Source organism: Leptodactylus fuscus, chromosome 8 (assembly GCF_031893055.1).
Source record: "Leptodactylus fuscus isolate aLepFus1 chromosome 8, aLepFus1.hap2, whole genome shotgun sequence".
Classification (NCBI taxonomy): Eukaryota; Metazoa; Chordata; class Amphibia; order Anura; family Leptodactylidae; genus Leptodactylus; species Leptodactylus fuscus.
In genome coordinates, this window is record NC_134272.1 from 27,795,863 (window position 1) to 27,820,879 (window position 25,017).

Consider the following 25,017-nt stretch of genomic DNA (forward strand, 5'->3'; position numbering starts at 1 on the left):
GTAATTTTATCCGCAAGTGTGGACCCATACACATCTATGGGACTATACACAAAGTAAACCAAATTATGAAGCAAGTCCTATATTTGTCCGCATTTGCGGCACAGACTATTGTATGGAATCATACAAGATCGGTGACTGCGGATAACATACTGCTACAACGTGGACATATGCGGATTGCTGATCAGTATTTGCAGACCGCAAAACCACCACGGTCGTGTGCATGTAGCCTTACGTTACACATTTCTCACTCCCTTGATATTCACTTCTGGGTTTGGCTCAAAAACTGCAAGAAAAAAAAAATGCCGCAAAAACAGTCTTCTTTTTTTCTGATGAAAGCTGTATCAGAGAGATCTTGCCTGTATTATTAACGTACGCATTACTACTGGACCAATAAATCGCTGTTAACGCCTGCCTGTGGGATTAAGTACTTCCTATCATTCTTTATAATAGATTAAATTTCATGATCTCAACAGGTCACATGGGTACTACTGGCAGCGAAATGCGAGGACATACCTGTTCCTTGACCTCTATATTATGCTCCCCTTCAAGAATGAAGGTCACGGCTTGCATTATCTGCTTCCCATGTGTGCTCATTATCTGGTCTATATGCTTAAAGGATCAAACAAGAAGTGACATTAGCAATAAAAAGAGGCAGTACCTGATAAGGTTACATTACATCTCATTATATCTATATACTACCAGAAGGATGATAACTAAAAGAATCAAAGAGACACCATATGCAGGTAACACAGCAGCGGTATGACAGCCTTCACCCTCAGGTTATGGGATCAAGTCCTTTGAAGTAATGAAGGCCGTAATTAATCTACATCTAGTCCTAATTGAATTACATAGATACAGTCCGCTTAGGACTCTCTTATTCCATACATTAATATTTACAAGACATTTAATTATAAGTTGAAAGGGAAAAGCAATAAGGCTCTATATAGAAAGAAGGTAAAACGACAGCACACAGAATGTTATATTCATAAGTAGGAATAATTACCATATATATATATATATATATATATATATATATATATAGTGTATATATACCAATTGGATGAACTAATAATGGACTGTGGTTTGTGCAGCACTCTATAATGTAAAGCTTTGGAAAATTTTAATAAAAACACAATATACAACAAAAAAATAAAGATAAATAAAGTGCTTTGATTTTATGGGTTCCAGGTAATGAGACTTAGGATAGAGCTTAAAGGGGTTGTCCCATGAAAAGCATCCTATCTATACTGCTAGTTTATGTGGATTTAAGACTTTTCCTAAATACACTGCTTCAGCAAAACTGTTTTGTTTGGCCGCTATCTTAATTTATTCACTTCACTGTTGACACTGCGTTTCTATGGCCACTGGGCATATCTGCTCATTTCCCAAGTGACGTAGCTGCCTGCTCTCAGGGGGGGGGGGGGGAGGAAGGGGATGACAAGCAACGGAGCTCCTCAGATAGGGGAGGGGGGAGGTGAGAGCTCTGGGATTACTGTGCTGTCTATCTTCAGCTTTTCCACTTATCAGCCGGTTTAATTGAATTTGGCTGATAAGGGCTGAGATAAGGAGTCTGTTACCTCTGTATGTAATGCAAGCTGACTTAAATCCAGCTCTGCTACATCAGTTTCCACATCAGCTTTATACTGTGGTAATGCATGTACAATCAATCCCTCATTACTGACTGCAAACATAGTAGATAGCAGAGCAAGTGAAATCCCGCCCACCAATGTGCCGAGAAATCCAGGAACTGAAGAGAGCACAGAGCCCTGCAGGCTGCAGAACAAGAGTCATGGGAATACCCCTTTAAATCACAATGTCATGCTAATGCCTGCATGTTATAGTGAATAATACCCGCGAGTCGGTCGAAAGTCAACCATGCTGGATTTCTGCATGGCCATACTCAATATTAATAGTCGCAACTGGCACCACAACCTTTCCAAGTTGACGCTAGGGCTACAGAAACTTTGGCCACAAGACTCACAGAATTTGCATGACCACAATATATACCTTTTATAAAACAGCCACATTACAGACTCACTGACTGCGACTTAGTGTACCAAATGAAACTCCAATAAAACAGTGACAAGTGAAACCTAAGAGGCAAGTGTATACTAAAAAGGGTGAAAACTACAACTGTGAAGGCACTAACAATGTGAAGTGCTAAACCTACGTTATACAGCATGCCGTCACCTTCATGTGTTCTTCTCCATGTCAATGAGATTTGCCAGTAGACAGCATTGACATAGATTAAAGGGGTTGTCCCATCACAAGGATCCTATCTATACTGCTTGTTAATGTGGATGTAAGACTTTTCCTAAAGACATTGCTTCAGCAAAACTGCTTTGTTTTTCCACTATCTTATTTTATTCAATTCATTGTTGACACATCCCTTGACTTATCTGGTTGAAAGTCAAGTGATGTATCTAACTGCTCTCAGGGGGGAGGGAGGAGGGGCTAAGTGCACGGGAGCGAGCCTGGAAGGGGGGGGGGGGGGTAGTTTACACTTTGGTGGGGGAAGGGGCCGCTAATACAGACCCGGCATCCGCTGTAATAGAGAGGTGGATGCTGGGGAGGGTTAGATGCCGTCACAGGTGCCTGCAACATTGCTACGTTCCTGCCCTGCATGAAGCCAGCAGCGGCAGGAGCGATGATGCTATTCCGGAGGGGGGGGGGGGGCGGAGGATAAGAATAGCAGCATCACTCCTGCCGCTGCTGGCTTCATGCAGGGCATGAGCGTAGCGATGTCGCAGGCACCTGTGCCGGCGTCTACAATCCCCAGCATCCGCCTCTCTATTACAGCGGATGCCGGGCCTGTATTGCATTGTGAAGGCTGTAAGTTTGATGCCTAGCTGCATCGGGAGCGCACACACGCAGGGCCAGTGGCATAGAAGCGACGTCTTCCCGCCGCTGGCTTTGCATATGTAACCCCGCCCACCAATGACGCAACAAAGAAGGAAGAAAGAAGATTTTACAGCATCGGAGACTGGTGAGCATGCGACGTGAGAATACCCCTTTAACATATAGTTAAGCCATTATAGATTTCCGTAGCAGACTTACCGGACGAGTAGACAACAAGTTTCTGAGAAGTCCCAATGTTTTCATCAACACATTAACATCGGAGTCGGAGAGAAGTCGGAACAGCTGCTCGGTGCTCAGACCTCTTAATATATCCGATTTTATCTTCTGATCGGCTTGAAATGCCATATTCTAGGAATCACAAATAAACAGTTATAAAAATACAACAACCGGTCAAACAATCTCTGCTACTGAGAAACACTTACCATTAAAGCCCAGATACCATTGACCCGCAGAGCCGGATTCTCACTAAGGGTCAGACTACACAACAGTTCTATGGCTCCAGATTCCAGAATAGGCTGCAAGTAGAAAATATAAAAAATAAGCTAGCAAATAAAAAAATTATCCTTCTATTCATTAAGATTAAGGGGGTTGTCTAAGACAGGGGTCCCCAACCGCCGGTCTGCGGACCAGTACTGGTCCGCGGGGCATGTTGCACCGGTCCGCAGGGCTGGCGTTAGGGGGGGGGGACGGGACAAATCGGGCAATTGCTGTGCAGCGGCCATGCAAGCAGATTCCGGGGAAGGCTCTGTGAGCTGATGTATGAGTGATTATAGCTCCGCCTCCTCCAGTCTCCAGCTCAGCAATGGGTGGGGGGCCGTGTGAAGTCTTGCTGCTGCTACAGCTCAGCTCTGTATGCCATCTGCATCCTGCAAAGCCTCCCCCAGGAGGAGGAGAAGAGCTCCGTAGAGCAAAGTGAAAGAGAAAAACCACCAGGTACCTACTGGGAGGAAGGGAGGGGGCTACTTCTATTAATGTCAGGAATTTGGGGTTATTAGTTTTAGTAACTCCACGTGCTTCACATTAAAAGCAATTAACCCCATCATGTCCCTCAAATTAACCCCTGTGTGCTTCACATAATGGTTACTAATATGTGAGACATATGCAGAAACTAATAAAGGAGCTCAATGATGAAGATAATTATTACCTCCATATGTCTCACATATCAGTATCCCTTATGTAAAGCACACAGGGGTTAATGTGAGGGACATGATGGGGTTAACTGCTATTACTATGAGGCACATGGAGTTACTAAGCTGTAATGTACATAACCAGACTTTTTATTCACAACTGAGGATAAAGTATAGACCCATTGCTTTCTATGTGATACGCGCGTATCACATTGAAAGCAATAGGGGAAAAAAGCAGCCCATTCATTTGTATGGAGAGCTCACGTATGCTGGCTCCCATAGAAAGCAATGGGATCTGTTTTAACGCCGCCAATTCGGAACATGTTACACGTTCATAATCAGTGAGCGTATACTCAGTGTGAATGCACCCTAATTGAAAAACCTCTTCAGCTGAAAGAACAAAGAGTCCTGGAAGTGATGATATGGCCCCACAGGGACCTGGTCTGCAGATCATCCAGTCTGTCTGGGATGACATGAAGAAACAGAAGGATTGGAGGAAGTCTACATCCACAGATCTGTGCTTAGTTCTCCAAGATGGCGGGAACAACCTCCCTGCTAAATTCCTGTCTGCCAGTGTACATAGAATTGATGCTGTTTTGAAGGTAAAGGCTGGTCACACCAACTATTGTTAGGATTTAGATTTATTAATTCACTTTGCATTTTGTTAAAGAGGACCTTTCACCATATCTGGGCACATGCAGTGTTATATACTGCCAGAAAGCTGACAGTGCGCTGAATTCAGCGCACTGTCGGCTTTCCCGATCCGTGCCCGGTGTAAAGCGCTATCGGTCCCGGTACCGTAGCGCTTTACAGTCAGAAGGGCGTTTCTGACCATTAGCCAGAGACGTCCTTCTGCCTCGCGGCGCCAATCGCGCTGTGCTGTGGAGCGGGGAGGAACGCCCCCTCCCTCTCCTGATAATGCTCGTCTACGGACAAGCTGTGTGAGCAGAGGGAGGGGGCGTTCCTCCCGGCTCCACAGCACAGCGCGATTGGCGCCGCGAGGCAGAAGGACGTCTCTGGCTAATGGTCAGAAACGCCCTTCTGACCATAGAAGAGCTACGGTACCGGACCGTAAGCTCTTCACACCGGGCACAGATCGGGAAAGCCGACAGTGCGCTGAATTCAGCGCACTGTCAGCTTTCTGGCAGTATATAGAACTGCCTGTGCCCGGATATGGTGAAAGGTCCTCTTTAAATGGCAAAACTAAACTATTAACACTTTGTCAGGTGTCAGGCGTCAGACCCCAACCTGCTTCCGGAAAACCCCTTTCATGTCATCTATTAGGTAGATGTGAACAATTGGTATAGGAACATTAGCCTAACGCTGCATTGTAACATATAAATAGTTCATTTTCCTGCAGTTCTAGGAGGTACAATGTAGCTTGCAGTCTGTGGCCTATACGTTTAATAGTTGGAACCATTTCAGAAGTTGGACAATGGTCACCAATGGTGTAAAATTACACCAAGCCCAATACAATACAAAAGGAAAGCAGTAAGATACTACTTTTGTAACAGTTTTAGGCTTCATACACGCGACTGTGTATTTTATCCGCAATTACGGAGAAAAGTACGGACCCATACAAACAGTCGTAGCTTTGCGGCTGTGTGTCTGGACTGAATTGAAGAGTCACAAAATAAGTAGCAGGTCCTATACCGGTCTGTACTTGCGGCTCTGTCAATTCACCTTACTGTATGGGTCAGTATCACGTGCAGGAGACCTTACGTATATTTCTTCTACATAGTGTATCAAATATAAAAAACAAAAAACTTGAGTCTTCAGTAGATGATACCTTTTTTATTGGCTAACTCATAATGATGATAGAATATAACGTTTCAAAGCTCTTTGGCTTCTTCTTCAGATATAACTAAGAACAATTTCTGAAGGCTGCATATTTATGTACAACAGGACACATAGGGATAGGATTTCAGGAGTGAGGGGGATGAAGAGAAGAGACTTATTAGTATAAACATGTAAACAATGCACAGGTCCCAGGTTCTTATCTTTATGGCGGTCTTAGTTCAGTGATTTCTATAGGATGACATGAACCCATGTGAGACATTCATTCCATTCTCCAGAGTGTTAAATAGGGTCATGTTCTTGTATTTATGAATCAGTCGCTGTTTCTTTGATTTAAAATTCCCTCTTAAAATCAAAATTTTCATGTCATTGGTGATATTATGATCTTCATTGCAGAAATGTTTTGGCACGGGAAGTTCCATTCTCTGTTCTCTAATTGTATGGCGACATGCGTTCATTCTCATTCTGAGCGGGCTCTCCAACATATAGATTTTCAGTGAAACATTTGGTACACATTATTAAATACACTACATTAGGTGTGTTACAGGCGAACGTATCTGGGATTTTATATTCCCTGTTAGAATTTGGTATCTCTATCCTGTCAGTGGTCAGTATGTGAGGGCAGGTTTTGCACCTTTTCTATGTTCCTGTGTTAGTTGGAGGTGACAGTGAGCTGCTAACAACCATATTCCTGAAGTTTGGTGTACCAGTGAGTAAACATTTATAACAACATTGGATATAGGACAGCACTGGACTGATCTTGCTGACATGCACATTTCCTAACAAATGCCACACAGGCCTAAGCTAGTTTTCATCCGAGGAACAGGCGACAGTAAACAAACAGAAAGGGTTAATACCGCTGACTCATACACATGAGCTCCATTCATTTTCCCTACCACATCCACTAATTTAATATCTGATAAAAACAAAAGTACAGGATGTTTCTTGATGAAAGTTACTAGTAATAATGGAAAACAAGATGGTTATGCGTTCCTAGTGCTCACCGGGGAGTCATTAGAGGTCTCTACACACGTCATTCCTGCTGCTCCTTCCCAAAAAGCACAGGGATATGTGGTTCACCATTGGTCGTGAATTTTTTATACTGTCAAATCCATTTTCTTCCAAAAGCATTTGTAACATTCAGTAAATTAACTCTGAATGTCATAGGATTTTCATAGAACAAAAAATGGCTTATAAAAGGTAGGAAGGATAAGGAAAGCCCGACATCTTCTGAGGGCGGAGGCTGTTCATAAGGAAACTTTGCTGATTCGCAAAAACTTGAGCCAAATAAACTGCTAGAAAGCCAAGGGGTTTCCACTAACAATACTTCTATGATGTCCACAGGATAAGGGATACGTGCCGGATTGGGAGGGGGGGTCTGATCATTGGGACCCCCATCAAGCACAAGATCACCAGTCCCCTGAGTGCTATACTTCACGATCTCCATAAGTCTGAGGGTGGGTTCAAACCTTGATCCTCCGCTTTCGGGTTTCCATCTTCTGCCGAGACAAACTGGACAGGAGACGGAAACCAGGCGGTCAGTTTTCAAACCCATTCACTTGAATGGGTTTGTAGAGTGACCGTCTGTGTGCGTCTTGTGCCTCTCCACGGCGAAATTGTTTTTTTTTTTAACCGGACACAAAGTCGGACATGCAGGACTTTGTGTCCGGTTAAAAAACAAAACAAAACAGTTTCCTTGTGGAGAGGCACAAGACGCTCACTTTGCAAAACACAGGCCACACAGCTTACTGAGTAATCGGCCATTTTCTTGTGGCTGTTGGCATGTGCAGTCGGCTCTGCCCGAGGCCTAGATGATTGAAACCCAGGACAGAAGACGACACAGGCAGAAGGGGTTCCAGAAGAAGATGGAGGCTTTGCTGGAGAGTTCTCTCGCAGCATTGGGGACGCCCCCAGTGCTGCAACAGAACTCATTTGCATACTGAAGAAAACTGGGATTTCTACGGAACGGCGGCGCGGAGAAGACGTCTAAAGATGGGAGAAGAATAGCCTTTCTTAAGGCTATTCCTACGTGTTAGTCAGAAAAAAAAGGGTATCCAATGATAGAATCCCTTTAAACATTCACGGTCCGTAGAGCAAACAGCTTCTCCTCACTACTGCCGGCTGTGTCCCATCTGTACATGTGGCATTAGGGTCACACTAGCGTTTGAGTCTCGGTAGGAGACTTGGTCTCCCACTCTGCTTAAAATCAGTGGAGAGAATAAAGGACTTTTCTCTCTGTTGTTTTCGGCAGAAGCTAGATGGACTCCATTATAGTCTATGGGATCTGCGGGTTGTCGCTTTTTAAGCGGATAGGGTTTTTGTTTTTCGAGACCCCAAGCGGACTACAAACCTGAAAGCAAGTGTGAACCTAGTGTTAGCACCGTTTACATTTTGCCTTTCCTTCTCTATTTGGGTCCAGACCACCAATAAGGCTTGTTCACAACTAAATCAGAGCACAAATTTACAACAACTGAACAGTCTGACCGATTATACAGACTAAGGGTGCATTCACACTACGTAAACGGCAGCTTATTCTGAACGTAAAACACGTTCAGAATAAGCGGCGTATAAAGCAGTTCCATTCATTTCTATGGGAGCTGGCATACGAGCGCTCCCCATAGAAATGAATGGGCTGCTTTTTTCACTACGAGCAGTCCCATTGAAGTGAATGGGACGTGCTGGCGTGTACGGATAGCTCTGCTCATGCCGAGCCGTACACGCCGACACTTCCCATTCACTTCAATGGGAGTGCTCGCAGTGAAAAAAGCAGCCCATTCATTTCTATGGGGAGCGCTCGTATGCCGGCTCCCATAGAAATGAATGGAACTGCTTTATACGCCGCTTATTCTGAACGTGTTTTAAGTTCAGAATAAGCTGCCATTTACGTAGTGTGAATGCACCCAAAGCCAACCTTACAAAACCTACATTTTATGAACTTAATAAAACAAAGTCACCCAACCCTGAGACATGTTGTTACATTCTAGCGTCTGTGATTTTATGCCTGTGTCCCCTTTTGTGCCACAGACTATATGCTGCTGACCAAATGCTGATTTTACTATTAAAATGCTAATTTCTCCTTTCTGACAGGGAAAGGCTGTGTATCATTTCTTCATCTATCTCACTCCAGTACACCAGAGGGCAGATCTGATAAATTTACAATCCACAGACTGTGAGCCGTCATAGGACATCAGAAATGAGATTCAGAAGTTTAGTCAGTGTGGTGATGGTGACCTGGCGCCCCCCTGGCTACAAGGCTCAGTTGTAGTGGTGACCATTGCAACCCCTATAGTTACACAAGTAGTTGCAATCATGCTGATAGGAAAAGGGGCGAGGGTAATAAGGAGATTATATATATATATATATATTATATCATTAAAAGTTTGGTCACTTGATGTTCTCTACAACTTGAGTGCAATACATTGCAGTGACAGCAGTGATCAGTGTCAGCATCAGGTTGTGCGGCCTCATTTACTTGCAATGCAATTATTTTGTCTTCATTTCTCAAAGAGATAAGTAGCTGAATGTTAATTTGCTTTCTCAAGGAAACATTAGAGGGAAAGGAAAGTTTATTTTTCCATAATACTCCAAACCGCAGTCATTCCTTTACCAGTGTAGACATACATTTCATAGGTCACTGTGTGACAAGGGTACATACAGGATGATATAAGGTAGAGCATGCTGTCAGCCTGATAAGTCTGTAGTACAGATCAAACCACAGAAGCTACTTTTTTTTCCTCAGGAAATACAGTTTGGGCACAATCTGCTTAATTCACAGGAGCAAAGTTTCATTAAATACGTATTGTCATTTGAAACAGAATAAGCCTTAAAGAGGACCTTTCATCAGATTTGGGCACAGGCAGTTCTATATACTGCTGGAAAGCTGACAGTGCACTGAATTCAACGCACTATCGGCTTTCCCGATCTGTGCCCCAGGTAAAGCACTATCGGTCCCGGTACCGTAGCGCTTTACAGTCAGAAGGGCGTTTGCGACAGTCAGTCAGGAATGTCCTTCTCCACAGCAGCGCCTATCGTACTGTACTGTGTGAGCGGGGAGGAACGTCCCCTCCTCTCCTGATAATACTCGTCTATGGACGAGCACTGTGAGCAGAGGGAGGGGGTGTTCCTCCCCGCTCACACTGTACAACGCGATAGGCGCTGCTGTGGTGAAGGACGTTCCTGACTGACTGTCGGAAACGCCCTTCTGACTGTAAAGAGCTACAGTACCGGGACCGATAGCACTTTACCCGGGGCACAGATCTGGAAAGCCGAAAGTGAGCTGAATTCAGTGCACTGTCTGCTTTCCTGCAGTATATAGAACTGCCTGTGTCCAATCTGATGAAATGCCTGAGGTCACCATCATTTGCAATATAAAGCAGAAGTTTTTGCAATGAAGTCAATGTAGAGATGGCAATGCTTGCAAGAGTAGCAAAAAAACAAAACAAAAGAAAATTGTGTAAAATGTATAGTCACTAACAGGTAGTCACAGCACAGCCTCTAAATAGGAATCTGCTGCAAACTGACCCATAGACCACTGTTTTATATCAGTGTATAGTGAACTATAGTAGGCTTCAGAAGAATATTTTAGAGTCTAATACTACTGCGGTAAATAGGGACGGATACTCAGCAGGCGGACACGAGTGTGAATGCCCCATAGGAAGTTGCTTTAACAAATTTCTAGTACAATGTCACCAGTGATAGCAGCACAGCCATCCCTCACTACCAGTATAACCCTGCTCACTACCAGTATAACAAGGTAGTTATTGTGAACTAGATCAGTGTATTAGAGACTTGCTGATAAGGACTGTCTGCGCTCAGATACCGTACACCTCAAAATGAAGCCTGAGTTAGGATAAGATATTTAAGCCTAAAGTCTCCTTTACAATGAAGGAAGAGAACACAAACCTCTTTACTAGGCGAGAACTCAAGAAGAAGGTTGCATAATGTTGATGAAGCCACCACCAGAATATCATCAGGGGCATTCTGTAGGACCTATAGAAAAGAAGACATTTTAGAGTCCATATATGTTAGAGAAAGAGAATGATGGCTAAACAGAGTCACTGCAGCTTAGCTCTTATTCAAGTGAACGGGAGGTGATCTGTAGTAACCTGGTCTGGCTAATACACACATAACCCAGCTGTCTGCCTCCTGCTCCATTCTCTGCTGCTGAGAATAGCGGATAAATAGTGGTATTGGGCCTCAACTAATCTGATATTGATCACCTTTCATTAGGATAGACCACTAATATTTTTAGCCTGAAAAAATCCTTTAACTTTTTAATGTTATGGTCTATTATTAGGGTGGATATTTCATAATTGATCAAAGAGGGGTTTCATCTTAAGGGCTTTTACTGATCAGCAATACAAAGGGCGATGGCGCTCGGAGGCATAAGAAAATACAACTTTATTAGTGAATTACCTTCATCAGGGGCTTCCAAACGGTATGATCCTGAAAACTGGTACGGAGTTGTTGGACTGATCTGGATAAACTATGTAAACATCTAGAGAGAAAGATGTAATTACATTCCTATTAGTGTCTATTATTCAGTTTGGGGTATGCCTCTTATAACCTATGGCGCACATTTATCTCAGAGATAATAGATCCTAAATCAAAGTCTTTTCACTAACACCACTTGTGTGAACATGTCCGATGGCTGAGTTCCAATTATTGGGACCTCCAGCGACCATAAGGACAGAGGTTCCCAAGTTCCCTGTGTGAATGGAGCATAAATAGTCTGGACCACTACTCCTTTTACTTCTACATGACTGCCATCCAAAAATAGCACTCTGCCATTCCTATAGAAGTGAATAAAGCAGTTGTTACACATCTTCATTATCAGGATACCCAGGAACCCCTGTTCCCATGATAAATGGGGGTGTCAGCAGCCAGACGCCCAGCAGACACCTATGCCCCGTCTTGTGGATAAGGCAAAAGTGTTGTTAGTGGGAGAGCCCTTTAATAGTTGTTTTCAGGGTCCAGCTCAGGTACCTGTCATCCTATCTGGTACTTTAACAGGTAGAATAATTAAATTTGTAACACTTTCCTTTCCATCAAAAATGCCAGAACCCTGACCGACCCCTTTAAAGGGATTCTACCATTAAAATTGAATTTTTTTGTCACTAACACGTAGGCTATTCGTCTCCTAACTTTAGATGCCTTCTCTGCGCCACCATTTGGTATAAATCCCAGTTTTTGTCAGTATGCAAATGAGTTCTCTCGCAGCACTGGGGGCGGTCCTCAGCGCTCAAACAGCACTGGGGGCGTCCCCAATGCTGCCAGAGAACTCTCCAGCGCCATCTCCATCTTCTTCAGGAACGTGTCTTCTTTGCGTCTTCATCCGGAGGTTGGCTTCAAACTTCTAGGCCTCTGGTCTAGGGCAAAGCCGACTGCGCATGCTCGCGGGCCACAAGAAAATGGCCGCTTACACAGTATTGGAAGAGGCTACTTTCTTGTGGCCGGCAGGCATGCACAGTTGGCTACCTGAGGACTAGAAGTTTGAAGCGACCGCCAGAAGAAGACCCATTCCTGAAGAAGATGGAGACGCGTTGGAGAGTTCTCTTGCAGCATTGGAGATGCCCCCAGTGCTGCGAGAGAACTCATTTGCATACCGGTGAAAACTGGATTATATACCGAACGGCGACGCAGAGATCTAAAGGTAGGAGAAGAATAGCCTTTCTTAAGGCTATTCTTACGAGTTAGGGTCAAAAAATTTGATTTTAATGGTAGAATCCCTTTAAAGGCAATGGGGTCACTTAGGATTTTCCAGTATCTTTTACATTTACTATACCTCCAGCCAAAGAGGGCGCCATTTTAAACAGCATATCAAAAAATTCAGACCAATAATTTAGAATTTCTGTTTAATATTTTCTATAACTTATTAATATTCTAATAGGACCGATTCTTTATAATGGAACTTGTGCTTTGTTTATGATACTAAAAGCAATGAAGTCGCTGTACTCAAACACAACAGTAGTATACAGAGTATATCCTATGGAATTCATACCTGACTGCAGCTAACCGCACCTTGACACTAGTCTCTGACAAGCCATTCACAATCCGGTCCATCATATGCTCAGCCTCAATGATCTGGAGAGAGATGTTAATGCAGCATAAATAACATCACGGATTTTATGTTCCTATCCTTCTTATACTGATATATCATGCACTTTGCAGTTATACATCCATATAGAGATGATACATGAAAATGGCCTCTGCTGAGTTCTACAACTTTATGGTATCTGTCATTTGTCAACCAATGGTATAAACACAACCTAAAAATAAGTAATAAAATAAGAAAACATTTGATCATCTGATCCATACACAAACCTCATAGTAAACATTGAATTACACAGCGTAATTTGGTGCTGAATTTGAGGTGGATTCCACCTCAACATCAACTCCAAAATGGGCCTTAAACCAGCCGCCAATGGGAGTCAGACACGGAATTTTGCAGCTCGTCGAGAAAATAAGTGTTATGCTCCATCTTCATAGAAGTGAATGGGAGGCAGAAAAAAGCTTCTGCCTGGGTGATGTGGAATTTGGTCAAGAAGAAAAATTCGGCTTCAAATTCCACCGTGTGCACATACCCTAGGGGCTCGTTCACACGGGGCAAGAGGGGGCGGATTCTGACGTCAAATCCAGCTCAGAAGCCGCCCCCTCACAATAGAGGTCTATGTAAACCGGTAACTTTCTTTTTTGCTGGAACATACCGCTCACGGAAATAGAAGCGAACTGCCCTTTCTTCAGGCGGATTCCGCTGCCGAATCAGCCCTGGTGTCCGCCTCGCGACAGCACCCTCCAGACTAGGCCCATTCATTTGGGCCTACTCCGGAGCAGGAAGCCGCGACTGTCGCAGTTGGCGCATTTTGGTCCTATTTTGACTTGGCTTCCCGCATCAAAATCAGGACCAATATACACGGTCCCGTGCCCAGAGTGAACTAGCCCTAAGGGTTTCTGCCGATCACACGTCATGAAGGTAGGATACAAGTGGCTCAGTGTGGGAAGCCTCCGCCAATAACAAAAATAAGGGGGACCCCTGTGCAAAAATATATATCTTATACTGTATAGCACAACACAATCTTAGCATTATAGACTGTAATAATGTTTCTAGACTTCAGGGCTTGCTCAGGGGATATAGCAGTATTTTATAGACCATTATAACCAGAAATCCCTCTCTGACCATGGGTGTTAAGAACCAGCTTAGCCTCACCTTGGATCCCCATTTGTCTAAATAAGTCAGTGTGCCCAGCTTTAGTCATTGGTATAACAAACTGGATAACTATCCACAAAAAATATAATTGTTTTGACAAAGGAATAACTCTCTAGGTTCACAATAGCGTTTGGCTCTCCATTGTTCGGGTCCTGAAAGACAGCTGTCTGCTTAGAAAGTGGTTATCTGTGGACCCTATAGATTATAATGGAGTCCACCGAGTGTCCGGCAGGTTTCCGCCAATTTTAGGTGTAATCTGCGGCGGAGTCTCCAATGGAAACTCAAAGAAAGTCTTAAACCTGGTCTGAATGTCTCTCTTGTCTCTCTTCATTTCATTTATTCCAGGGCTAAAATGGAGATCTAGAACCCAGAACTTGAGTTATTAAAAATTATTTGCAGTTTCATGCTCAAGAAAAGTGGATACAAGCAGGGGGATGTCAGGGAAATAGGGAAAGTTGGGTTAGCAGTCACACTCAGAGCCCCCTGCCTAGTAGTATAAATGATACAAGGTAGATGAGGGTCCAGAAATTCAGCCTCTGAACACGAGTGTCTATTGTGTCTTGGGTAAATATTATATGTGAATTGTGAATGATGTAGCCTTCATTAAAAGTGTATAGAAAGCTTGGCACTCGGAGAATGCAGTCCGGCCTACAGGCAATATGTTGTGGAGCAGACTGAAGCTGTTCCCACAATGCAAGGAAACTTGGAACTCCTTCATATTAACCCTTTTCTAACTCTTACCCTTACAGGTCCAGTCTGCAATTAATAGATATCCTTGTATAAGAGGACCAGAGTAGGACCACCCAATGGACTCTGAAATCCACAATGAGCAGGAATTAAATCACAAAGAGCATTACACGTTATATACAAACGTATAGGAATCTTTTTAGCTTCCCTGCTCTAACACATTCTGCCCATAGGTTGGACTGCATTTTCTCTTTATCCACAACCAGCCATTCCAGTTAAAAACAACTTTGCATAAATGAATAGTACATGTGAAAATAAAACGTGTAATAGAAATTTATCGAAAAATAACTCTCTTTCTCCACCATTAGGAAGAGTTCACACTTAGGTATGGGTTTCCGTTCTTCGGGTTCGCTTGTGAACCCAAAGAAAAAAAAAAAAAAAAAAAAAAAAAAAAAAAGTTACCCGCAGAGATTGGAAGAGAAATTGGAAGAGAAAGTGCACAAAGCAGGCCTTTCTCTCCGCATATTTTAAGCGGAATGGAGGACGGAATCCCCAAATGCTAGTATGAACCTAGTGTTACCTTCTACACACTAGTCTATGATGAGGGGATGCACGATAGAAAAAGCACTCTATAACTGTTGCTCTTACACTCTGTACACTTAACAGGTTTGTAGATAAGAGGCTATGGAGTGCACAGCATGAGGTAATAAATCAAATAAGCAGCCAGCAGGAGACCCTTACTCCACCCCTCCTTTCTTCATAGAGTGTGTGAGAGGCTGAATAACGAGATAAATTTAATGTAAGCATGCAATCACTTATGAAAAATGGTTTATAGCACCTTAAAAAAAATACAGGCAAATATGTCATGCTGAGCTTGGGGGATGGATTATTTGAATGTGGACGATGTACATAGGGATTGGGTGACCTTTTACGATCACTATGGCCTTGGCACCAGAGATCAGTACTTTATGACAGATTTTAAAGGTTATGTACACCTGTTACAATTTAATATAGTTGATTGATATATAAATATAATTTGTGCTTAAAAAGAAATAAAAATAAAATTCTATAATGGGGTTTGTAAAATATATATATTTTATATGCTGGAGAAGGTGAAAGCAAAAGGTTGACTCCAGTCCACTTGGATTAGATTTCAAATTCATTACTTTATAAATAAGATAAAAATTGACCCAAAAAGTGTACATGGCCTTTAGAAGGGGCCTTTCACCTCCTCTACCAATTCCAATTCTTTTCTTCCTTTAATAGCCATCATTCCTCTGGTTCTGGCACAGTTGGGATATTTTCTATAACCCTACCATTCCCGAGAAAGTGTTAGATTGTATTTATTCAGATATTCATTTAGATATATAGTGCCAATATAACCTGTAATGCTTCACAGAGCATTACTCACCGGCCCAAGATGGGTTCACAAACTAAATTCCCTATCGATATGTTTTTGGATGACACACATGTAGATCAAACTCCATGCAGATGTTGTCCTTGGTGGGATCTGAACTCAGAACTCTAGCGTTGCAAGGTGATAGGACTAATTGTCAAAGATCTGGATCACACCCCTTTACTGACTCCTAATTGAAATCTAATTGACAAAACTGACAGCACTGATTGCTCAGGAATGGTAAAGGCTAGAGAAAATATAGCAATTGTGCCGTGTCCTCTACATCTGCACATTAGAAAGTCAGTAATGAACCATGCTGGATATTAGACCCTTATTCAGTGGGCTCTTTTCTTTGGTATTAGTATGTTCAATATGCATGTGTACATCTATCCCATATACTGACAATTTGATACTTGTATGCTGTTCCCAAATTTTATGTCAATGGTCAGAAAATGTCTGGGGAAAATACTGAGAAAACACAACACATCCAGCGAGTTGTTCAGCGGAGATGACTCTTTATTTCATTTTCCTCAGACATACATTGAACAAATTTAAAAACAAAATCAACAAAATGTGTTTTGCAGGTTACAAAATTGGAAAAATGCATAAAAAAAAAATAAAAAATAAAAATCACAACGTGCAAGACAAGTGTTAATCACTAGGCATTTTCAGTCGGTAACTGGTATTATTTTTTTAGCAAATTGCATTATTATGCAAAATAAAGGAGCATAGAAGCAAGTTTCTATGACAGCTTAATGGAAGTACACTTTGTTGCCGGTTCAAAACAACACGTCACACAGTTATTACTTGCATAGACCTTTTCACATGGTCTAAAGTAGGGGGAGCTTGCAATTATGGCTTGTCAGAAAATGTGGAAACTCGTTTACTAAGGTCTTCGAATGTTCTCAAAGAATAAAATAAATACATTTAAAAAAAGAAATAGATTTTGGAAAACTTTAAATTTTACCATCTTGTATAAAAAAAAAAAAAAAATAAATAAAAAGAAAGAAGAAATCATTTATACAAATAAATTGATACAACGTGCTGATTTTGTGATGGGAAGTTCCATAAGTGTAACGGGGCAGAGGCCAATTCAAAGACAGTAGGATTCTAAAGACATACAAGGGGCATGGAGGTACAAGGAATCACAACCAAAAGAAAAAAAATGTAATAAAAAAAAAAAAAAAAAAAAAAAGTGAAGTGCACAAGTTACATAAATGACAAGTGGGTATTTTACATAAAGTATGGCCTATGGAAAAAATTCATCTCTGTTCTTTTTACATTCCAAAATATTTATTTTGTTAAAGGGGTTGTCCCATCTCAAGGATCCCATCTATACTGCTAGTTTATGTGGATTTAAGACTTTTCCTAAATACATTGCTTCAGCAAAGATGCTTTGTTTGGCTGCTGAGATTATTCACTTCATTGTTTACACTTCGTTTCCATAACCACGGACCTGGGGATGATCTTATTTCCCCACCCAGGACATCTGACGTAGCTCCCTGCTCTCAGGAGGCGAGGGGGGCTGAGTGCTCAGAGCAGCTTGTATTTATGAGCCGTTTATCTCCCTCTTCCGGGTATCAGTCTGCTAATTGAATTTTGCTGATAAGGGCTGAGACAAGGAGTCTGTCACCTCTGTATGTAAACACAGACATAAAACGGAGTTTATTGCAAGCTGACTCTTGGTCCTGTAGCATGTCAATTTGGGATTCTCATTACCTAACAAATCCAGCTCTGCTACATCAGCTTCATATTGTGCGTCTTCCAGTGATACTCTGCTAATTTATTTAAAACCATCCCTCATTACTGACTGCAAACATGTACTGCTATGGAGAGAGATAGAAGAGCAGATGAAACCCCGCCCACCAATTCACTGAGAAAACTAGGAAGTGAACAGAGCACACAGCATGCAGGTTGGTGAGCAGGAGAGTTGGAAAAACCCCTTTAAAGGGTATGGATTCCTACAATGTTAGGAAGTCTATTAGAAAGTATGAGCTGATCCAAATGTTACCATGCCCATTGTACATAGAACATTAAAGGGTTGTCAGGCCAATAAAATATTTCTTTAGAAAAAAAGGCTCAGAACAGTGCGATATACTGAAATCGTCCTGTTATCGATCCCAAGTCACTTCTGTTCAGACACTTCCCGGGTCTTAGGGGTCACAAAATTTATATTCTGACCTCTACGAACACACAAGGCATCACCACTCAACCAATCACTGGCCCAAGGTGACCCACAACATATTGTCTGCGGGCAGGGATCGGCTGAGTGGTCATTTCCTCTGTGTTGATAGGAGTGACAAGGACCAATATGTAAGCAGTATAGAAGGTTAATGGGATCAGTAAGGAAAGCAGGACTTAATTCGCCATTTACACTATCCTGGTTAAGGCAAGTGCTCATGCATAATACAGGGCTGTGTGCATGGAGCTAATCTGTATATACTGCTATCCTGTACTTCATACAGCAGCTGACTATTCTGATTCAGAAGTCATACAGCATTCAATGGACCCCTCAACAGAGGTATTAAAAACAAACTATGAGCCGGACCACCAATTGCCTAGGGGCCTGCCTATGCCGTCTGCAGGTAGTACAGTATCCTACAAGACAACATCTATGACCCCCTGACCAGCAGGGCCCATGATGGTAAGACTTTGGGATTGGATGGCCAATAGTAGTGTCATCAGCTTTAGCCAGCAGTATCACAGAGTATGGAATCTATCTAGAATTTATGTCATTCAATCTCATTTTCTTGGTAAATGTATGAGAAGATGTTAAAATCTCCCACCGGCCCCCACAGCCTTCCAGGAGTCCTTAAGTGAACTGTCTTTTGATGTAATTTAATGACATTCACTGCAAAATGTTTTTACCAGGGGGCTCATAGGATTTGTTATGACAAATGTAAGGAACTGGAACAGATTTGTCCATTGTCTTCCTAAATAAATTGGATGTATTTTTCTGCAATACTTGCTGCACTTCTATGTCATCTTATTTATTTTTGATCTGAATAATAATCCTCTTTTGCATGTCATTGGAAGGGTTTCTGGATCCATCTGTTGTATATAAACACCACATTTGCAAGGAGAAAAATTTGAAAGTACACGCCATTAATATCAGATATCCCAAGTCACAAAAACAGTAACACATTGTGGTTGTTGTGGATTTTTAACCCCACATTTTTCCTGTAGAGTTTGATGCAGTTTTGACAGATGAAACAGATTTATTTTATTTTACTTATTTGATTTGTTAAATCTGCAACTATCTGAAAAATCATGGGGGGAGGGAATGCATGCAGCTCTTAAATCACACCTAAACTGCAAAATGTGTTTCGCACGTTAAACAGAACCCATTGAAATCAATGGGATTCTGTTTTGCGGCGCTGATTCTTACACGAGTTAACGTGTCAGAATCAACACCGCGTTACATCGTGTGAATACCCCCTAAGGCTGGGTTCCCACTAGCGCTGCTGTCCGCCCCGGAGTGTCCGCTGTAAAGTCCCACATGCAGGACTTTGTGTCTGCACGCATGGGTTTAAAGCAGACCGCTTGCAAGCCATCTGTTGTCCGGTTTCCCCGGGGTTTACAGTGGATAGCCCAGGTCGGACAGCAGCGGCAGCGTGACCGCCGCTTTAGACTGTCGCCATATCTAGGAAAAGCTGATTTTTTTTTTTTAATTTTTTTTTTTAGCCAAAGCAAAGACTGGTTTCTGAAAGAATGGGAAATATAAAAAGAAAGTTCTTATATTTCTCCCTTTTTACTAAATTCACTCCTGGCTTTGGCTCACATAACACTGCTAACGGCTAAGATTACTACTCTATGGGGGGGGGCGCATCACTTCCAGGACTCCTCCTTCAAAGTACGGTGATGAAATACAGTGTATCTCCAAATATGGAAAGACAGGATCTTATATTTTTTTGATCTGAAAGATGGGTTAGAGCTTATTTTCAGAGGAAGTCTTACTTTTCCCACCGATGACCAACAATCCACTCACTAGACGCCTTACACCCAAAACCATTAGTGCCAAGTGCCAATGGTGGACAGGCTCTCACACACAGATCTGGAACACTGCAGCCAAGTGTAGCAGCTGGCTCCCCCTGGTGACCAGAAGTAGCCACAACAAAATGATTCCAGCTGGGATTTATGGGAAACCCCTTCAAGTGTGTTTTGGTAAGAACATTTGGATCTTTTCTTAGTACTATAGGAATATGCACTAGTTATTACAGATAAGCAAAGACTTTTGGGGTTTGTTTTTTTGGATACAGGGGGTAGACAGAAACAAATTAATCCCTTAAGGCACTATGAAATACTTGTATGTCATAAACTGGATTATGTAATGGTTGCAGGAAATCCAGTAGGTGATGACCCAGGAGTGGTCAGTCGGGCTCCTGCTATATGACAGCCTGGAGCAGGAGACTCTGGTCCCAAAAGTTTAAGGCTGCGTTCCCACAGAGTAACGCGCCGCGCATTCAGACACGTATACACGTCAGAGTGTGAGCGCTCAAAACAGATCCCATTCACTTCAATGTGTGACGGCTCATGCGCGCTACATATTGAAATCAATGGGAGGCTTTTTAACCCATTGATTTCAATGTGTAGTGCGCGTGAGCCGGCACCCATTGAAGTGAATGGGATCTGTTTTGAGTAGAGATGAGCAAGTACTGTTCGGATCAGCCGATCCAAACAGCACGCTCGCATAGAAATGACGTAGCCGGCACGCAGGGGGTTAAGCGGCCGGCCGCCGTCAAAGCGGAAGTACCAGGTGCATCCATTCATTTCTATGGAGCGTGCTGTTCGGATCGGCTGATCCGAACAGTACTCGCTCATCTCTAGTTTTGAGCACTCACACTCTGACACGTGTCTGAATGCCCGACGCGTTACTCCGTGGGAACAGAGCCTAAACCCTTAGCTATAGCATTTAAGAACTTGACTGAGGGTCTCCCCTTCCACCCCCACCCATTGGCACCCCATGATCTTCATGGGCATCTGCCTTGTATACTGCCTGTGAATATAACACTGAAAGCTTTGGAAAACAATTTTTCCATCTTTCTATACACATCCTCATACACATGCATGCTATACTTGGCCAAGCATCCATGTGTATCCAAGTGTTTTTCCCATGGGAAAAAGAAAATCTGCATCTTAGGAGAAGTCTGATCTTCTCTAAGATAAATCGATCATATATGTTGAAAGTTTCAACTTGAAACCCAACAGCCTGATCTTACTATCTTGACATCTGTAAAAATTCAGGACTGTCTCATACGAATTAGACAGTCGGCGACAAAGCTAAATGTTTATGGCCAGAGATAAACGGATGTTAACACAGCCACTTCCAATTCTGCCCCACTAGCCTTGCGGCACGGCCTATACGAAACCAGTGCTCGCCACCTTCAGATTTTAGTCTGTCCAATATTCAGACAGGCCAGTACATCACATTGTGGTCATTGAAAATATACCGGTAAGTGAGATCTGCCGAAGACTATTAAATTCTGCACATTTTACGTCTTGCTCTGAATCCCCATAACAGCCACTTCCCCATTACAGGATCATAAACAAAGAGCTTTATTGGCACATCAAATATTAAAGAAAAATATAAAAAAGTTACACAAACAGAAAAATTCAAAGGCCAGACCAGAAGCAACAGATTTCTGTATATTTTACAATGAAATGTCAGAACACAGAGCACAACAATAATGTTATTAGATAGGAAGCCTCTTAGTTGCAGGTCTGGTCAAACCGTATATGTGATGCGAGCACCTAGTGCTGAATATGGAAGTCGGAGTTCATGTGTCAGCAAACCAATGTCACCAGTTAGTAAAAAAAATAAATAAAAAGGTAAGACATCCAGAACCCTACAGTCACAACTGTCCAAAGCGGCTTAAGAAAAACGTATTAGGTGAGACGAGAACTCTGCTCTATGATGGGCACCAGCCGTGTCAGGACACATGGACAGAGGAGGGTATTTGGTCAGGTATACTTAGCCTGCAGGAAACCTAAATGACGTGAATCTTCATCTATAGGATATTCGATATATAATGTGACCGAAGAACGACATGTACCGTACAGTAACTCCAATAATACTGCACGAGCGGGCCCCTTCTGGACTGTAATACCGTCTAATGGTAACATGCAGAGCAGACCACTATCCCCATTGCTAGGTATTCTAACTAGATAGTGAAATATTTCACTTTTCTTCTAATCAGTTTCAATTTCTGATTGTAGATTTGTATATAGAGGTTTCTGTATAGGATTATTGGGGTTACTATATTGCCTGAGCTGCTGCTCTGCCTTCTTAGTGGGATATTCTGGGACTGACACATTGATGGCCTATCCTAAGCCAATCCGCTGTTTGAAGGGTATGGTAGTCACGAGCCCTGCAGACTTTTTCCAGTGGTGTCACATGGTACAACAGCAGCTCAGTCCCATTCAGGTGGATGGGGCTGAGCTGCAATATGTAGTACAGACTCATTGCATTGTACGATGCTCTGATTGGAACTAGGTGAAGTCTACAGGGTTCACACAATAAAATGCAGCATCAACCACCAGCTTATTTGTGGGGGTCCCAGCTGTCTGACCCCAACCAGTCACATATTGATGAGTTAGCCCTCGTTCACATCAGCATTTGGATCCCCCCCCACGGAATACCAAAAGCAAGTGCAAGCGCTGGTGCAGTAAAAGCACACAGACCCCTTAGACTATAACGGGGTCCATGTGCTTGCCGCGAGATCTCCGGACAGAACAGGCGGACAGGAAAGTAGTTCACCATCTACTTACCTGTCCCCATGATTCGTGTAGGCAGCGGGCGGCAAGCACACAGACCCCATTATAGTCTATTGGGTTTGTGTGCTTTTACAGCACAGCGCTTGCAACTGCATTTGTATTCCATTTGCGGGGGGTCCCCATGCAGATTCTGATGTGAATGAGGGCTTACTCTAAGGACAGGTCAGCAATGTCCCAGAAAAACCCTTTAACACTTAAGAATATGCTTTAGAGCTGTCTCACCGTTATAAGCAGCAGCATGGAGCAGACTCCTTAAGGTCTATGGGAGAGTCTATAGACATACAAATGTGCAGGGGGGGGGTAGATAAGCTGTAGTATAATATATACCCAGTAGCAGATACATCAATGGCTCAGTGGTGTTCTCTATGGAGGAGTCATCTATTAGGATTAGTGGCCAGGGTGAAAATTCCAAAATGTAGTAAGGATAGTGGCGAGGAAGATTAAAAAAAAAATATCAAATTTTTTCCATCACTCTCAAAAATACTTAAACCATATTTTTATAGTGAACATAGATTTTAAGAAATAACTAGTTTTCTGTTGACAATTTCTTAAGCTGGACTCTCAGACTGAGAATTTAGCACCAAAGGGGTTTATAAACCCTCACAAGAGATGTAAGAGCTAAAAACTGAGCCACCACACAGTATTTCTGATGCAGTGCCCTCTGAAAGGGACAAAGCTTTCGGAACAGGATGAGAGAAAAAAAAAAAAAAAAGTGCAGACCAAAGAGTGAAAACCAGCTAAAAACTGAACCCTATTAGGAAAAGATTTTTAGACCATAACAAAAAAAAAAAAACAAATTTTTTTTTATATATATATATAATATATATATATATATATATATATATATATATATATATATATATATATCTCTCTCTATCTCAATGTAAATGAAAATTCAGCCTAGACAACATGTTATTGGTTTTAGGAGCTGAGCAGAAAGGTTTTTTTTTTGTTCATTACAAAGCTATATAATTTGCATTTTATTTGGATAAATATTATGAGCTCTCATGCGAGATTGGTGGTCCTGCCTGCTTGTAAACAGAGACTGGGAAGACAGTCGTAAAGTCAGTGCTAGATCACCATGGAAAAAAAGACAGGTAACCTCTTTACCCTAAAATCCCCTGTGACTCAGTGCTTGCCTGTAAACAGTAGGAAGACTGAAAAATTCATGAAAAACCCCCTATGAAATAAACACACCTATAAAGGCATGGCTGTGTGCTATTTACTATAAATGATCAATATCACCAAGAGAGAAAGGAGTGGTGCACGACAAAGCCATGTCACCACAACCAACAGGAATTGGGATGGGTTGAGTGATGAATAGCTTATCTGATGATGAAACGTTAGAAGTGCGCTCCTGGCGTCAGCGGCTTTGGACAGTTAGGACAATGTAGCGTTACGATTAAGGAGTCCTGGATGCCATAATCTTTAGAGTGCATTAGAACTGGCTCATGCGGAAGGTGGAGGGTTATAGCTGAACACAGAAAGAAGGCAACTTATAAGTCGTCATTCTACCCTACTTTACAAAAAAAAACAAAAAACAATGGCCTCTTTAATTCATTCTTCAGTTACCCCTGACAGTCTCTGCCTTTGGCTTTACATATGACAGTCACTGTTAATTCTCTTCCTGGAGACTTTTTCAGGTGGGTGTCACACCCTGTCTGCTGGCAGACACAACGGGAGTCCGTCCCTCTCCCTGACTCACCTTCTTCCGGATGTCTTCATCGTTGGCTCCCAGGGATGCATAGAGCTTGAAGGCCGCCTGGCGCAGCTCGTGGGCATGTTTTAAGTCATGGTCGAGCTGATAGTCGAACAGAAAGAAGGATAAAAGAAAACGGTGAGACGTATTGCTAGACTCCATTGTAACAAATTATTCACAAACTGGAAAGACATCGACACAAACAAGTGTTTGGTGGCAGGTCAGTCTGGTGGGAGCAGATCCCTCTTATAGCTCAGGATTAAGAGAACCGGTCACCGCTTCCAACTTGTCTGCGTTAGTAAATAATTGAATAACCCATTATCCACCAATTCTGTTCCTCTGTTATTCCTACTGGAAATCAATAAATGCTTCAACTACTGTTTAGGGACACGCCCTTTTGACAAGGGGAGTAACAGGGGAACGGCACAACACTGATGGGGACTGCAAGTATTCACTAAAACAGCCATGTCAG

The 25,017-nt window shown here is 42.5% G+C and overlaps 1 protein-coding gene across 2 annotated transcripts in view; it reads right to left on the bottom strand.

The window, feature by feature from the left end:
- Positions 1–25,017, bottom strand: part of ARMC8 (armadillo repeat containing 8) — a 67,058-nt gene that overhangs the window by 8,057 nt on the left and 33,984 nt on the right. For both annotated transcript variants that reach the window (XM_075284949.1, XM_075284948.1), the window contains 7 exons: positions 24,552–24,647; positions 12,784–12,866; positions 11,199–11,280; positions 10,686–10,772; positions 3,282–3,374; positions 3,058–3,207; positions 514–609 (listed from right to left, as the gene is read on the bottom strand). In XM_075284949.1, coding sequence (XP_075141050.1) covers positions 514–609; positions 3,058–3,207; positions 3,282–3,374; positions 10,686–10,772; positions 11,199–11,280; positions 12,784–12,866; positions 24,552–24,647 — 687 coding nt within the window. The remainder of the gene's footprint in view (positions 1–513; positions 610–3,057; positions 3,208–3,281; positions 3,375–10,685; positions 10,773–11,198; positions 11,281–12,783; positions 12,867–24,551; positions 24,648–25,017) is intronic.